Source organism: Drosophila willistoni (genome assembly GCF_018902025.1).
Source record: "Drosophila willistoni isolate 14030-0811.24 chromosome XR unlocalized genomic scaffold, UCI_dwil_1.1 Seg143, whole genome shotgun sequence".
NCBI lineage: Eukaryota > Metazoa > Arthropoda > Insecta > Diptera > Drosophilidae > Drosophila > Drosophila willistoni.
This window is the reverse complement of record NW_025814056.1, coordinates 4,109,361-4,125,893: the sequence shown is the minus strand read 5'-3', so window position 1 is coordinate 4,125,893 and position 16,533 is coordinate 4,109,361. Positions and strand designations below refer to the sequence as shown.

At 40.1% G+C, this 16,533-nt stretch overlaps 5 protein-coding genes across 13 annotated transcripts in view; 2 read left to right on the top strand and 3 right to left on the bottom strand.

Moving 5' to 3' along the window:
- The first annotated feature begins 24 nt into the window (after window positions 1-24).
- On the top strand, window positions 25-3,210 carry LOC6645292 (integrator complex subunit 7). The gene has a single exon (XM_002067954.3). The coding sequence runs from the start codon at window positions 142-144 to the stop codon at window positions 3,139-3,141; it is 3,000 nt and encodes a 999-aa protein (XP_002067990.1). The 5' UTR covers window positions 25-141; the 3' UTR covers window positions 3,142-3,210.
- Window positions 3,211-4,232: 1,022 nt separating this feature from the next.
- LOC6645291 (N-alpha-acetyltransferase 60) lies at window positions 4,233-7,113 on the bottom strand. Of its 2 annotated transcripts, XM_002067953.4 has the most exons (6): window positions 6,503-7,112; window positions 5,495-5,618; window positions 5,262-5,426; window positions 4,978-5,198; window positions 4,746-4,856; window positions 4,233-4,647 (listed from the first exon to the last, which is right to left on the bottom strand). In XM_002067953.4, the coding sequence occupies exons 1-6, from the start codon at window positions 6,517-6,519 to the stop codon at window positions 4,515-4,517; spliced, it is 771 nt and encodes a 256-aa protein (XP_002067989.1). In that variant the 5' UTR covers window positions 6,520-7,112; the 3' UTR covers window positions 4,233-4,514. The 2 variants fall into 2 exon arrangements, with proteins under 2 accessions (XP_002067989.1, XP_015033275.1); XM_015177789.3 differs by having other exon boundaries at window positions 4,978-5,426; window positions 6,503-7,113.
- Window positions 7,114-7,347: 234 nt separating this feature from the next.
- On the top strand, window positions 7,348-8,602 carry LOC6645290 (ATP synthase subunit b, mitochondrial). The gene is made up of 3 exons (XM_002067952.4): window positions 7,348-7,453; window positions 7,710-8,038; window positions 8,108-8,602. Exons 1-3 carry the CDS (start codon window positions 7,426-7,428, stop codon window positions 8,480-8,482), a joined length of 732 nt encoding a protein of 243 aa, XP_002067988.1. The 5' UTR covers window positions 7,348-7,425; the 3' UTR covers window positions 8,483-8,602.
- Window positions 8,603-8,817: 215 nt separating this feature from the next.
- On the bottom strand, window positions 8,818-11,958 carry LOC6645289 (insulin-like growth factor-binding protein complex acid labile subunit). The gene is made up of 3 exons (XM_023177452.2): window positions 11,725-11,958; window positions 11,251-11,660; window positions 8,818-9,957 (listed from the first exon to the last, which is right to left on the bottom strand). The coding sequence occupies exons 1-3, from the start codon at window positions 11,945-11,947 to the stop codon at window positions 8,923-8,925; spliced, it is 1,668 nt and encodes a 555-aa protein (XP_023033220.1). The 5' UTR covers window positions 11,948-11,958; the 3' UTR covers window positions 8,818-8,922.
- A 1,087-nt stretch (window positions 11,959-13,045) lies between these two features.
- Window positions 13,046-16,533, bottom strand: part of LOC6645323 (pneumococcal serine-rich repeat protein) — a 28,751-nt gene continuing 25,263 nt past the window's right edge. For 6 of the 8 annotated variants that reach the window (XM_047011969.1, XM_047011970.1, XM_047011971.1 and 3 more), the window contains 3 exons: window positions 15,807-16,001; window positions 15,615-15,652; window positions 13,046-14,366 (listed from right to left, as the gene is read on the bottom strand). In XM_047011969.1, coding sequence (XP_046867925.1) covers window positions 13,784-14,366; window positions 15,615-15,652; window positions 15,807-16,001 — 816 coding nt within the window. In that variant the 3' untranslated portion in view covers window positions 13,046-13,783. Of the gene's footprint in view, window positions 14,367-14,781; window positions 14,999-15,614; window positions 15,653-15,806; window positions 16,002-16,533 lie in introns of those variants that run through there. The other 2 variants (XM_047011975.1, XM_023177278.2) reach the window with 2 other exon arrangements.

Sequence of the window (16,533 nt, the reverse complement as noted above, 5' to 3'; positions counted from 1 at the left end):
TTTTGCGCGCGCATACGGTCACACTGATTCTAAGCCGGTGTGATTTTTGTTTGTTTTTTTTTTGTTTACCGAATACTTTTGAAATATTGTAAAACCAGTAAAAAGAAAACCCAATAGTGAATAGTGAAGGATTCCAGAAAAATGTCACATTTAACTGGCACCCGCGTTAGCACCTTCAATGAGTCCTTCCTCAACGAAAATGAGCATGACTCTAATGCGGTGCTCATGGAGCTGGATAAAGGCCTACGGAGCGCCAAACAGGGTATTCAGTGTGAGGCAATTGTACGCTTCCCACGCCTCTTCGAGAAGTACCCATTTCCGATTCTAATCAACTCATCATTCATCAAGTTGGCCGAGTTTTTTGTCAGCGGTTCGAATCTGCTGCGCTTCTGGGTGCTCCGTGTGTGCCAGCAAAGCGAGAATCATTTGGACAAGATTCTCAACATTGATAACTTTGTGCGACGCATCTTTATGGTGATGCACTCGAATGATCCGGTGGCACGTGCACTGCTTCTACGCACCCTGGGCGCCGTGTCTCGCGTTATACCCGAAAAGCAACAGGTTCATCATGCCATTCGCCGAGCCCTGGATAGCCACGATACGGTCGAAGTGGAAGCGGCCATCTATGCCAGCAGTTGCTTTGCCGCCCAGTCGAGCTCCTTTGCCATTAGTATGTGTGCCAAGATCTCGGATATGATTGAGTCGCTTCAAGTACCGGTGCCCATGAAGCTACTGCTGATTCCTGTGTTGCGGCACATGCACCACAATGCCAATACGGCGGCACTGGTAAGCAAGCTGTGTCTGGATCTGCTGCCAAAATATCCGGCCCAGAGTTTTGTGGTTGCCATCATTGATACACTCACACAATTGTCAGCTCGCACTCTGGTGGGTGTACCTAGCCAACTGGATGTGCTTCTCAATTTTATGCAAGATCTGCGGACACCAGTGCGCATCCAGGTGCTTCGTTCGTTTAACGAGTTGGCCGGCAAACAGAGTGTCCACGCCTGGCCCAAGCCGGCTATTGGAGAGCTAATTGTCAAATTCGATGCCTGCACCAATGCCCAGGAACAGTTTCTGTTTCTCTCCATACTGCTGAAGCTTAGCGAGTGTCCACTCACATGCCAGCAATTACTCAGAGAGCATCGTGCTGCCTTGTTGCGAGTGTGTCTGGAGTGTATAAGCAAGTTGGATGATTATACGACCGCCACACAGGCCATGGCTGTGCTATCGGCCCTGGCGGCCTTCGGCTTGAAGCGTCGTGATAGTCAAATCAATGTGGACGATATTCTGCACATGGTAAATTTGCATATGGAAGGTCTGCTATTGTGCACGGCCCGACGAGCAGAATGCACCCGTGACCTGAGACGAGTGCTGGCGTATGGAATTAGAATAACACAAGCCAATGCGGAATTCGGATCAGATTTCATTGAGATGGTGACCAATACACTGGGTGATAATGTCCAATATCCGCCAGCCAATTCGGAACTTATTTGCGAGGCTCTCGTTGGACTCTGTGAGCATTTCCAGTTGCGTAAATATGCCTTCGCCACATCGGAGGGATTGAATGTACCAGAAGCTATGGACACAGATGAGCCTGCGCCGCCCAAAGTTAATCCTATGCTCTCGCGCCTGCCATTGATTCTCTGCAAGCTGAACAAACTGATCGATATGGAAACGGCCGGAGAGCAACAATTACGTACTGTGGAGATTCTCAGTGCCCTGGTCCTGCAGAGCACTATGGGTTGCTATCTGCCCCAAAAGGTGGTGAATTGCTTTGAAAAGTGCCTGGGACGTCTCAATTGCTGGACCTTGTACAGGATTGCACGAACTGCAAGTCGCTATGGCCACCACTATGTGGCTGCCCATATCTATACAAAGATCTCACAGATGGTGATCAGCGATCACATGCACTACTTCCTTGTGGCTCTGTCGCAAATATCTCAGGCCGAATGTGTACTCAATTATGGCCTGGAGTATAATCACATGAGGGATAACTATGCTCCTAAGGAGGCGCCACAGCCTTTGATTCCACTGATGCGGCGATTGGAGGCGGCAAGTAATCTTTACCAGCAGGCATTGGCCAGCATGCGGGCGTGCTCATCGCCCCAGCACCCTTGCACATTCCAGTTGGAATTTCTCAAGATTAGAGCGCAATATCTGCAGACGCTTCATTTGGCTGTGACCGTGAAAAATGCCCAAGTCATTGTGCCACCGCCGGCCATTGCTGGCAGTCTGGCTCAGAATTCTCGGGATTATTTACAAAAGTTCGGACATGTGACCAATCAGCTCCGAAAGCTGGTCAAGGCCGTGAAAGCCTGCGAAGAAACGTATGCTCGCCTGTATAGGTCATCCTTTGACGCTGATAACGTCACGTTGGAATTCCTTGAGGTTTCCGAGTTCCAGTGTGCTTTCTTTGCTCACATAATTGAGTCGATTTGCTATGCCACGCCCCCAGAACCGCCTGTCTTTCTTACCACTGGCAATCACCCGGAGACACGATATTTTGCTGCCAGTTGCCAGCGCATGGAGCAAATGCAAAAGAATCTACCCCAAGAGATGCCCAAAACAATTAGCAATCGCCATCTAGAAGTGATAATTGCCCAAATTGAGATAATCACCAAGACGCCATTATGTCTACCACGCTATTTCTTCCAAATCCTACAATCAACACAAATCAAACTATCGGTTAGTCCACAGCCACGCAGTTCCACTGAGCCGGTCAATGTGCAGTCGGGCAGCAATTTGGTTATTAAAGTGGAGGGCGTTCTTCAGCACTTTAGCAAGCAACAGAAGCATTTCCGTCGCGTTGACACTGTCCAACTAAGCCTCACGTCGCAGCTAATTACGCCTCCGCCGCGCTCAACTACAGCAGACATGAAGCCACCGACCAGCGATACCGTCACCCTTAATCAGATAGTTAAGCCACAGCGTGATTTTCTATCGGGCAGTTTTCTGCTGCCCATTTCTAGTGGCGGACACTTCCAAGTCACTTTGGAGACGTTCGTAATCGATGAGCATGGCATTACGTGGTGCACTGGTCCCAAATCTTCAATGATGGTGCGTGTCCTAGAGGATCCAACAAAACCAGCGACAACAGCGCCAAGTACTTCTCAGGCTGTTGGCCAAGCACGCCGCTTTTAAAAAAAAAGAAACTTTTGTTTTTTTATACTTAACAAAATAAAGTAAGAGCTTAAACGATAACAAGATAAATACTTATATAGTTTCTCTTTTTTCTTTTATTATCAACATTATGGAAAATGACTTTCCAATGCAAACCACCAAACCATATACTTTTTGGTGGTTGTCGTAAAATATTTACATTATTAAATTCTCAAATGCTTAAAATGTGAATCAATTTATCATCATCAATGAAAAATGGCCAAGTTTTGTCCTAGCTTTATTCACTGCAAGTGCAAAGTATCAGATACTTTCTCTCTTAGATATTTCATTCCAAATACAAGGAAAAGTTATTTATAACTTTACAAGTTGTTTTTTTTTTTATTTTAAAAAATATTACAATTTGCTAAATAAATTGTGTCTAAAATAGTATGAATTAGCTGCGAAACAATTATTGGTTTGTGTTTGTTTTCATTTATAAAATACTTTTACAAAATACTATAGAAATAGCAAACAGAGGTTTTCGTTCTTTTTTTTGTTTTAATCTTTATGCCTTTTGTTATACAAACACATATGTATATACATATATAGCAATACTATAGACATATGTGTTTGCTGTTTCTTGTTGATCTTTCAGTTGAGAGCTATTTGCGTGCATATAAATTAAGCATTAAAGCATGAGCATCTTATATATATTTCGTTTGTTTTTTGTATTTATTATTATTAATTTTTCTTTCTTGTGTTCTCTCTAAACTAACTAAATGACTTGTCTTGTGCGTAGAAATAATGAAATTTTAGGTAAACATACACACTATACATATAAATATATACATATATAGCTGGTATATAGGGAACATAAAAGAGAAGTCGTATCAAAATCACTGAAGAAGCCACAGCATTTAAAACAATACAACAAATAGCGAAGAAAAATATAACGTCGGACAATTATTTACAGCATTGAACGGAAAATATGTTTTTAAAACGTAATAATACAGGTATAAAATTGTTTTTTGTTTGTTATTTTCTTTTTACAACTTTCGACTTATGTTTGTTGTTGATTCGTTTCATTTTTTTCTTTTTAGCTTGTTGCTGTTTTTTTCTCTCTTTTTTATATATATATAAAAAAACGAAATGATTGTATGATTGGGTGGTCTAACATTTACAATGAGAGTGTGAGTTCTGTGTGTGTGGGTGTGTGTGTATGAGTGAGTGGGTGAGTCGAGCGGTGCGTGTATGGTCAACTGAATGATATAATGCACCTAACACTTATCATAAACATTTTGCATTATTCGGAAGGATGTTTCTTTTGCTGCATGTATGTGTGAGTGAGTGTGTGTGTGTGTGTTTGCTCTGTCGCCAATGCCATCTATTTTCCATCCTATATCCAGTTGGCTCAATCATTCAATAAAATTAAATCGCGTCAAGAGCTTGTGGTATAACCAACGAACCACCGACTGGACACGCGATGCCATCCATACGCAGAAGCTGCTGGTGTGTCCCACCTTGGAAGCATAGTGCTTGATGTGATCTGTGTGGCAGAGAGTTAAGAGGGCAACCAAAAGTACAAGGAAACCATAAAAAGAAAAATTAACAAAGCGAAACAGTAAAAGCATTTTGTAAAAGGATATAATAAGGTCCAAGGTGGATGGCCGCCATTTATATAGGTCACATAGGTGAAGCCGTCCTTGCCCTTGCCCCTTATGTTGTAGTAGTAGGGCAGGAACGAGTGTAGCGTAAATCTAAAACAAAAATGAAATTGATGTGATTGTTGGTTGGGTTTCGGTTTAAGGGAATTAATGGACTTTGGACACGCCAACCAAATGTTACAAAGGCCAATATTAAGGGGAATCTCACACTCACCTTTGTTTCTCGTAGAAAAATATGGCAGGTTGATTAGTGGTCAGTGTGTGTAGGAAGATGGCCTTCACCGAATGCCGTTCGACAGTCGTCAGGTGATTCATCAGGGCATCTAGCAAGAGCGAACCAATACCATTTCGTCGATGCGACCTATGCACGCCCAGTGACAGTATGTAGCCAACGTCCGCATGACGTCCCATCGAGTCGGGCAATATGCCTTTATCCTGCATGTGAAAACCGCTCAGCCTGGTGTACAATTCATCACTATCACTCATATTGGCTATTACCTCCTTATTAACATTTCGATACGGTTTGATTTCGGCAACAATTAAACCAATTATGGCCAGATTATATACAGCGGCTAAGGCAAAGAAGCGCGTACTTGAGGTAATATCCTCATACCATGATAGTGGATAATCGATGGGGAACCATTCCTGGCATAGCTGGCGGACCTGCGGACCATCAAATGAGCAAATATATATATTTTAAAAACTGAATTTATTGGTAAAAATATCCTTACCTCGGTCAAGTCATCGGGCACCAGAAATCTTAGCTGCACATCGTTAACGGAACACAGAGGCACATGTTCACAGTCCAATCGTTTGCTGTCGTTACTACTGGGCGGCGAACTGTGTTTATTGTAGCTAATTGGGCAAAACAAAGACGCGATGCGATGCGATGGAGAGGACAGTGCATGGACAATGCCATAGACACGACCAAGTCGCAGGCAGCAGGCACAGACAGAGGCAGGGCATCGGCGGAGGCGTTGGCAAGCAAACAAGCAAAGAGACCACAAAATAAATGTTAATTTTTGATTTTCATGATTTCTGCATTAGTGAGGAGTAGATACACGACAAATACCAAGAAATCCAATCCCAGTAGGAAAAGATCTCTTACATACGTCCGATAGTTTCTAACGATTTGTATTTATTTTTCATTGCAAATTGTGGGAACTATTGAAACCGATCAAGTTTCCCCTTGTTTCCATATATGGCTTGTCTTGTATTATGTACATACATACATACATAGGTATATATAGTTAATTTATGATATTGTTAGCTTTCGCTAACAAATTCAGGCATGCGTAACCCATGAATGGACTGACTAATAGGGGGATTTAATGAAACAAAAAATTCAATATATTTTATTCTAACAATTTCCTAATAACAATACATAAAATGCAATAATTACTAGAATGACAAATATTTTTTTCGAGGATCACTCTTCTTTTACGAGTTCAGGAGGGGGACGACAAGAAGTGAGTGATTAAGTTCCCCTCTGACTAAAAGAGTATTGAAGTCGGATACAAGAAGCGGACGTGCGACGATTTCACTTGCATAATATTACGCGCCGCCACCAACAATAGATAAACAAAAGCCTAAAGAGCTTAAGGGGGAATTTGATTCTTTGACCCTCTCCGCTGCCCCGCCCATTGGCCCACCTTCACGTAAATTGACCCAAATTTATGGACTACACCGCCCGTTTTCCCCTTAGGGTAGCTCTAATTTAGCTCTTTTTGCGTACTCACAGTGTAAATTGTGCCATCGTATTGTCATTGGGGGTGCTCCAGTGACCCCGCTGCTTGTGCTGCTGCCTGTCTTGCCAATCAGACCAATTATGCCTATGTCCATGGATTGGACCACAACAACCACCGCCAGCACCACCACAACCTCCAATCCCTCCACCACCACCGCCACCTTCGCTGGAACACGTTAGGCGCGGAATTTTGTCAAAAAAAAATTGTTTTCTTGGCGACTGCGTTAAGTTTTGCTTTTGTTTCTTAGTTGCTTTGGATCTGTGCGCTTAATTGAGTTTAATTGAACTTCACTAAACCACTTGTTTGCCTCTGGCTCTGACTCTGTCTCGCTTGGAACCACCTGAATCGGAATCTGAATGGGAACGGGAAGGCCTCCAAGTCATTTGGTTTCTTCTTTTGATTGGCATGCTATGGCTCCTGCTGTTTGCTACTGTTATTGGTTAGTGTCCAGTGCCCGCATCGCTAACTCTTCTCAAGCAGGTGTATCAGTTTTATTCGTTTAACAATTCATTTTTATATGATTTGTAGCAAAAATTTAGAAATTAAATTAACTTAATAAAATGATTGACTGGTGGAATCGTCGAAACCAAATTGAGGTGTGACCAAAGACAAAAAGGAAAAGACGTTGATCAAAATATACTAAAACTTATGCGATTTTAATTTTTTTTTATATTGTTCTTTTTTGCTTAAATATTATAATATCATACGATTTATTGTACTGTTTTAAACAATGTTTTAACTACAATTTTTAAAAATTTACTAATTTTAGTATTTTTTTACATTTTGGTATTCCCTGTTAGTAAGTGTAATTTTCTCTCAAAATCAGGGTCACACTGGCTTGAGCTGTCACTGTCGAATTCGGAGCGGAGCAATACTAATTGTAGCAAAACTTTGTCGCACCAGCAATAGAAAAGATGATATCCAGAGCTGCCCTACTCTCAGGTAAGTTTCCAAGATAGGAAAGACCACCCAAAGGTGTCCAACTGCATATATCTGTAATTCATCCTCATCAAGTGTATGCTGCAAAGTGTCCGTGAAAATTGTTACGGCACCGCCAATGTCAGCCATCGTGGTTTATGTAATCACCCACACTAACACAAATGCGAAACGTCAAAGTGTTTGCAAAGAAATTTTTGCACGAAGGATTTGGACTATTTGCTATTAAAATTTGGATACATATATATTTTTTTCATTGCAGTCCAGCGCCCTCTGAGCGTGGTCGCTTCACGCTCGGCTGCTGCCGCCGCTGCTCCCAGCGGTGCCGTTGAACGTCGCCAGCGTCCTGAACATCCCGGCAAGGTGCGCTTGGGTTTCATTCCAGAGGAATGGTTCCAGTTCTTCTACAACAAGACTGGTGTCACCGGTCCCTATACATTCGGTGTGGGTCTGATCACCTACTTGTGCTCCAAGGAAATCTATGTCATGGAACACGAATACTACAGCGGTCTGTCGCTCGGTATCATGGCCATCATTGCTGTTAAGAAGCTGGGACCTGTTGCCGCCCGCTGGGCTGATGGTGAAATCGATGTAAGTAACAAAAATGGCATAAAATTTAACCGTTGGGACTATAAAAAGTTGTATGTGATCCTGTGACAGAAAATCGAATCAGAATGGAAAGAGGGCCGTGAGGCTGAACTCAAAGTTCTCGCTGATGCCATCGAAGCTGAGAAAAAGGAGCAATGGCGTGCTGATGGTGCTTTGCTGCTGATGGATGCCAAGAAGGAGAACATCGCATTGCAATTGGAGGCTGCTTTCCGCGAGCGTGCCATGAATGTCTACACTGAAGTCAAGCGCCGCTTGGACTACCAGGTGGAATGCCGTCACGTTGAGCGTCGTCTTAGCCAGAAACACATGGTCAACTGGATTGTGTCCAATGTTCTGTCTAGCATCTCGCCCCAGCAGGAGAAGGAGACCCTTAACAAATGCATTGCCGATCTGAGCGCCTTGGCTCTGCGCGTTAAGTCCGCCTAAACGACTCGAGTTTTAGTTGTTAAATTGTAGATGAAAACCACTGTGAGACGCAAGATACGATAATTATGTCCTCAAGATGATAAAATCCAGCTAATATATTTCAACTCTGTGTCCGAGAAATATTTTTTTTTCAAATTTTATCAAGTTTACTTTAAAGAAATGCTATCAATTTGCCTACGATTTTGTGACTGTGTGTGTGTTTCGATCTTTAGCCTAACCTGAGGCTGACCAATGAGACGATAACTGTAGCATCTTTTAGGGGCACAACGTTTGGATTGACGGCCATCGAGTTGATTGGTTCTATTCACTATGAAAAACGATTTTGTTATGCAGTATAAATTAAAAAAAGAATATCTTTAATAATAATGAACCCAGAACTGCTTATCAGAAGAAGCCTCAAGGGCCATTAATGTATATAAACCACGAAATTGTTTCGTTTGTCAGTCTTCTTCGTCACTCAAATCTTCTCTGGGTAAGTGCGTCTGTTCCTGCTCTTCTTCAAAATCATGAATGATGCCCTGTTTTCGCACCGCCTGTAAATTCTGCACACAGTATTCCACAGCAGTAATGACGCACAGAGGCCTCTCGCCTTTGTAATAACCTGTATTCTCGCGTAAATATATTATCTGTCTTGCAGATAGCCAACGTTCCAGCTCAACGAAGCAGGCACATTGCCAGGGGTTACCCTCAATGGCTATCCGTTTAAGATTGGGAAATGTATCGTTGGCATTCGCCAAAAAGGTTAACTTATTATTGTCGATAAGCAGCTCCATTACATTGCTAAGACTTTCCAGAACATCAGGCCCAATTTCATCAAACAGATTGTGACCCAAATGCAGCTTTTGAAGATGTCGCATTGGCAAAAACATACGCACATCCAGCGAATGTAGCTCGTTGTGGCCCAGTGATAAGTATTCCAAAAAAGGCAGCGAGGAGAAAGCCAACGGATGCAAATACTTTATGCTGTTGGCATTCAGATTCAGTTTGCGTAATCGGGCCAAAGTATTGCCACCAAATTCATACTCATCAAAGTATTCCAGATCGTTGTGCGACAAGTCTAATGTATCCAGATTGGAGAGTCCCGCAAATGTTCCCGCTTTAATTTCCAGAATATCATTGGATTGCAGATACAACTTTCGTAGTGTTCCCAGACCAGTAAAATGTCCAGGACTTAGACTAGCTATGCTATTCTTGGATACGTCCAGCGTCTGCAAGCGAGGCAATACACGAAACTGATTCTCGAACAGCAGACGAATCCTGTTGCCTGATAAGTCTAAATGATGTAGATTTATTGCGAAATCCTGTGCAGCTCCAAAAACCTGAGGACGTAGTGCATCCAGGTAGTTGTGAGATAGATTCAACAGTCGCAGCTGTGTTAATGGTTTAAAAGTGTCTGAAGTAATGGTTGTCAATTGATTGTAGCTTAGATGCAGTTCCAAAAGCCCGTGTAGACCATGAAATGTGTTCACATCTAACTAGAAACATACAAAAATTACAAAATTGGAATCCGTTATCTTATAAATAATTATATTATAAATAATATAAAATTGTACCATTGACCGACTAGTGTTGAAAGCCCACAAACATATTGATAGTGTTGGTCAAAAGTTACCATAACAAGTGTTAATGTTACTGATAGTAAGAAAAAAATTTATGTTAACAATTTGTTAGTCAATTAATTCATTTCAGACAAAGTGATAAATGTTATGCAATCCAAAAGAATACAAATGGCAACACAGTTTTCGTTGTATTGGCGCCAACTCGTTATCGAGCCCTCAGCGCATGCGTAGATAAAAAAGCTGCAGGATCAGCTGTGACGTGGGTGTTCTAAAGTGAATTTCAATTACCGTCCTCTTTATAACTATTCTTGTTTGGAACGTTTACTAACCGATTTCGTAAATCAAGTCTAACGTAAACAAAATCTACTTACATATGTACAAATAATAAAGAGAAATCGACAAAATGCTTGGAATCAGTATAAACAAATTTCCACCTTAAAAGCAAACTTCCTGACCTCAAGCAAAACATATAAACAATAAGATTTACAGTATATTGACAAATTTACAGAATGATTGGAAGCAAAGTAAGGTAAACCTCAAAGTTCAGTCCATGTATTTTTCACTATTCTAATAATTTATTTACAGATCGGCTGGTTATAGTGGATCGGCACGTTCATACAGATTGAATAAGAAGCAGCGATTGAATGGATTCCATTTAGTGAGCAATATGGGTGAGCAAGCTTAAGTCAATATTGATATAATAGTGAGTTTCAATTTCAAACTATTACATATGTATATTGAGGTATTTTCAGTAAATTTTCAAAATATTAATCTTGTGACGATTCTAAAACTATTTGATATGTAGTAAAAGTGGTGAGTCGGTTATTATAAATAGTTTCAATACGTCAATTTTTACTAATGGTATTTTACTTTGAGACAAAAAAAAACCTATATCAACATTACTTAGTATATATTGGATCAAATGTCGATGGATTCTCTCTCTCTCTCTCTCTCCCGACTTAAAGCGTTATAGTTAAACAAATATAATTTGAATATATTCTATGGGTATGTACATAGGTAAAGATCGTTTCGGTTAACTGACAATTTGCTGCAGCATAACACTTTTACAAAGGGCTCGTTGCGGTTAACTAACCAAACACCGACAATTCAATGCCCCGACTAGAGACTGTTTACGATTAGATTGTTTAAGATTCTCGTTCTGTTTGTCTTAAGCTAAAGGTACTTTATATCTGCATCGGTAACACTCACCTGAGACATTCGATTATCGGTGAGCAAGAGCTGCTGCAAATGGGGGCACACACCGAAGCTCACATTAATCAGTTGATTGTGACTCAGGTCCAGACGGTAGAGCAACGGCATGTTTGACATTTCGAAAACTGTCAGGGAATTGTATGTGAAATTTGCATAAATCAATTTGTGCAAATTGCCAACGGCATCCTTTGTAAGAGTTGTCAGTCCATTGTGACTGGCATCGAGCATTTGTAGGGCCGAGTCCAGGCTAAAGTGGTTCCCCTGCAGGTTCTCTAATCCGCAATGGCTGATATTTAAATGTCGCAATTGGGGAAGACTTGAGAATCCTCCATCAAAGAGCTTCAATCGTGTCACTCGAGATAAATCCAAGTTGGTTAGACTAGCCAATCGCTGGTCAAACGAATAAGCTGCAGTTTGCAAAAGTGATAGCAACGAGTCATCCAAAAACAAGTCATCCTCTTTTGCACTCACCTGGACCAATAGCCAGTTCGGTTAGCTCATTTCGTATGCTCAGCGTATGCCAAGTTTCAGTGGACAAGCCTTCAGAATTTATTAAATCCTCTAGACTAGCCAATTCGCTGCATTCGTAGTTACGCCAGCCGCGGGGATTACAGACTTGAGCTGTGCACCGCGGGAAGCACCGACATACAAGCCATAAAGCCAACGGCCAAAACCACTGGAAATTCGACAACATTCCTGCTTAAACGTCCGATCACAACTGACGGGGGGATTCGCATGGTACCTGTGTGTTTGTGTGTGTGTGTGGGTATGGATATTTTCTGTTCTCCAGAGCCGGTTTAGAACGTCATTGATTGAATCTTCGCACAGCTGTGTGGGCCACAAAGTTATTCTCAGTCAGCTGTAAACAGAAGCTAGTCTGAGAGATTGAGAAAACTGCGGGCGCAACATGAAGGATCATCATTCCAAAATTGTTATCGTAGAATTATGTTGCTAAAATCTCTTTCCTCTCTCTCTCTCTCTCTCTCCCTCTTTGAACTACATATTTCATTGCATTCTTTCTAAACGTCTTTCTCTGTCATTTTAGCGAATTTTTATACCATGCACGCATAGAATGAAATGGTATATTAAAGTCGCCAAAATGTATGTAACAGACAGAAGGAAGCTTTTTCATCAAGTATATATATTATTGATCAGCATTAACAGCCGAGACGATCCATGTCCATCCGTTCGTATGAGCACCTACATCTCGAAAACTATAGGAGCTAAATTTGGTATGTAGATTCGCGTAGAATGTACGGTTATCGAGTTTATTTTTTTTTGCCACGCCCCCTCCGCATACGTAAATTTAATAAAATTGATTTTCTCGAAAACTAACAAAGCTAAAGTCACCAAATTTGGTACTTAGATTTGTTTAATATTCGCGTAGATTATGATTATTTAAAGTTTTTAGCCACGCCCACTTTCGCCTCCATAATTTAGAAAAAACTAACAAAATCGAATTCGGCACACTAGTTAGTCGTATTTCATATCTACTGATCTACCGATTTGATTAAAATCGGACTAAAAACACGCGATATATACATACGTATACAAGTGTTTTACTAGGCGGTTCAAAAGGACGGAGTTGGCCGTTGGCTACTGGCGGCGCTATAGTGCACGGGTGTCTGTAAGGGTGAGCGAGATAGCATATGCATTGTTTCACCTGGTGCATGGTATAACAAAGTCGGCGAGACGACTTACTTTATTTGTTTTAACTTTTATAACAATTTCTGCACTTCAACTTTAATATTTTGTTTGTTTATTTCCCATTTCCTAGAACAAACACATTTAGTTTACTGTTTATAACTTTTCTTTTTAATAGGCTTAGCGAATTTGTTTACGTACAATACAATAAGTATATATATATTAAATATTATATCGAATAATTATAATTAATTTATGTTTATTGTGCTATTGCATAATGGAATTTGCAATCAAATTAGATCCCAAAAAAAATCTACTTATACCGACGACAAAAAGACGAAGAAAAAAAAGCAAACAAAAAAAAAGTGTTAACTTAATCAAACATAATTAACAATGATAATTGCATATGTTGTTGGGGTTCTTTTTCGTTTTGTTTATTGTTCCCCCAAAGGAGTTAGTTTAATATTCCACTAATTTGTATATATATATATATTAATATAATTATAGATATTTATTAATTAATTTTGCCGCATATTGTACATAGAGAATATACTATAGTTATGTGTGTATATATTTTGGGAGGCTCTTGATGTTACACAGTTTCCTTTTCATTTTCAGTTTTGTGTTTCAGAATTGTCTTAAGAAATAGATATTGAGTATACGTAGACACGTTTATCCAAAGTGAAAGAGGGGGGGGGAAAAAAGAGCAATTATATCTAATAGAAATATGTGTATACTCGGTATCTACTATTTTCTATTTCTCCTACTTTAATTATTCATTTCGTTTTGAAGACTTGCGACGACAAACAAAAAAAAAAAAATTAATCCAAAAAATTGGATTTTTTTTTTGAGTGTGAGTGTGTGTTTGAAGAAACTGGTATCCAAATCAGACTATAGTTACGGTTGGGTTTGTCATCTTGTTGCTGTTATATAACGGCTGATAATGTGGAGATGGGCCATGCCCATTACTATTGCTCTTCACCTTAACACTCTGACAGCCATTTGTTGTGTAGCGCATTTTAACGCCATTTGGTTGTGGTAGCTGTGGATCACCGATCAATGTTATACGCACTGGCTTATATGCATTTGGATGATGCGGTATTGTAGGATTCTCTGTTGAAATAGAGTTGCTCGAGTTGCTAGAGTTGCTGGTGCTATTGCTGGTATCCCAGCCAATGGAAGCGCGTCGCGGTGTTCCGGGTAATGTGGCTGCCGCAGCCAATTGCTGATTGTAATTGGTCAACGTTGTAGAGATTATTGTGTGGCGACGTGTTTGACTTAAAGCCGGACACGTGTTGTTGCTGCCGTTGCTGCTGCCGTTGTTGCCGTTGCCGTTGCCGTTGCTGTGGCATCCCGTATGCTGTTGCTGATGGTGACGAATTATTGTTGTTGCTGCCACTGTGGAATCATTGCAGTGCAAATGGAGCATCGGAAAGTGTGTGGTATAACTGGTATATTCGGGCTTACTTCTGTGGATAAGAGAATGTTATATTAGTTGGATTTGTACCTACATTAGAATATAATGGGAAAGTAGAAGCTTTCTTTCAAATAGTTTGCATTAGATTTCTATTTAGTTAGTTCATGCCATGTTAATTAATAAATGTCTACATACACTGAGAAAAATATGTTAGCCAAATACCACTTGAACAACACTCAGTGGAAAGTTCAACTATTTTTACCATACCATAAAAAAAGAATTTCATGTTTTAGCTTAAATCATATTTTTCTCAATGAATTTGATAAGGTTTTAGTTTTGGTTTACCTTGGGAGTCTATTTAATTGCCGCATGCAATTAAAACAGTTGACAAACAGTGTTTAGTTTTTCAGTAACAATACTTAAAAGTTTCTTATTAATAATACTTATATACTAGATGTTAGTAGATAACTCTAATTGTGTATCGTATACAATTTAAAGCCGCATAGTTCGTATACACCACCATTATCTATTTGATCAATTTTAAATGTCATTTACGTGCAAGAATTACAATTCTCAATACAGTTGTAACTTAAGTGTAGTATACATAATAAATTAATGGCACAGAGCACAATGATGGCTAAAATGAAATCACAAAATAGTACCTGTTGCTCCCCAAATTGTAGTCTATATTGAATAGATTACAATAGATTAGTTTTTTAGTTAATATGGTTCACATGATGAGATGGTTAAAATGGCAGCATGTTTTTTTGGTAAGTGCAGGAAGAAGGAAAAAGATACATAGACAGATATTTAGAATTTGTTAATCATAGTGAGAGATACATATGTATGCTAAGTGGGCTAAACTCAGTCTATTGTTTTGCCCTACCCCATAACCCATTCCACCGCCCCTTCAAAGCAATTGCAAAATGAAAAGATTCGCCACAGATGCCGCCGCTGCTTTGTTGCTACTGCAGAACCCCGAAATGGGGGTCTAATTAGGCTGCTCCGATTGCAATTTGCGGCCATTAGCGTCAAGAAAAAGAAGTAAAAAGAAGCAAAATAACAAAAAGTGGCCAACTGATTTGCATGCCAACAACTCTCGAGAGCCAACAGAGCATGAAGCAGCAGCAGCTGTTGCTGTTTTGTATTAGTTTTGTTAATGCGGCTGCGGTTCAATGGAAAATATAACCTCCCTCAATCCCCCAATCCCCACCAATCTCCATTCATCACCTCAATACGAAAAAAAAGAAACATCCAAATTATATACAAAATTGAATCATGAAAGCTTTTGCTTGCCTACCTGGACAAACCCTCCGCACCAATGGCAAGTGGTCGTGTCTGTGAAAGTGGAATTGAAATTGTCGATAGATTTTGGTTAGTCAATGTTGTGCAACACACACACTCACACAAATATATGTATATAGATACAATATTCAACCAAATATCATATATTTTGGCACTATATATTTAAAGAGTGATAGACACAACATACCCGCTCCGTTTGGGTGGCCATACTGATGAGTTTAAGCTCCTTGTTGGCACTCAATGTATCGACATTGTCGCCATTTGACCCTTCTCCTGCGCCTCCTTGTTGTTGTTGTTGTTGATGTTGCCGCTTCTCGGCCTCCAGTTGCTCAATGAGATCTCGCTGCAAGCGAATGGTCCGATCACGATCATCGACTTGACCCTGCGATAGATACACATACACACACACAAAGACACACAGAAAAGTAAATGTCAATTAGCTGTTGTGCACCGTTCCATAAAGGTCACTAATACAATACAACATAAAAATAATAGCTAAGCCAGAGAGTGGTAAAAGCTAAAGATATTAAACATAACTATAAACTGTATAGATGTCTGAACATACATATAAACATTTGTATGTAAGATACCTGACTCTTGACTCAACACAAACTTAAGCCATGCCATGAGTTTGCCAAAAAAAAAACCTTTGGCATCACATTTCATTCATTTTGCATTGAAAATTAAACTCTAGACCAAGTCAGACCAAGTCTTCAATTCATAATGGCCATGAATTAAATGTCTTCCACCTGCTAAAACATCGCCAAAAAAAGGCAACTCAAAATTTGCTTAGTTTAAGCTTCTTTTAACAGTTTAGTCATTAAACTACAATTAGTTATCATTTATAATTAATAGTTGGCTTCATTTAATTAGACTGTAGACAATATCCTAGGGCATTGGTCTACTAGAAGATC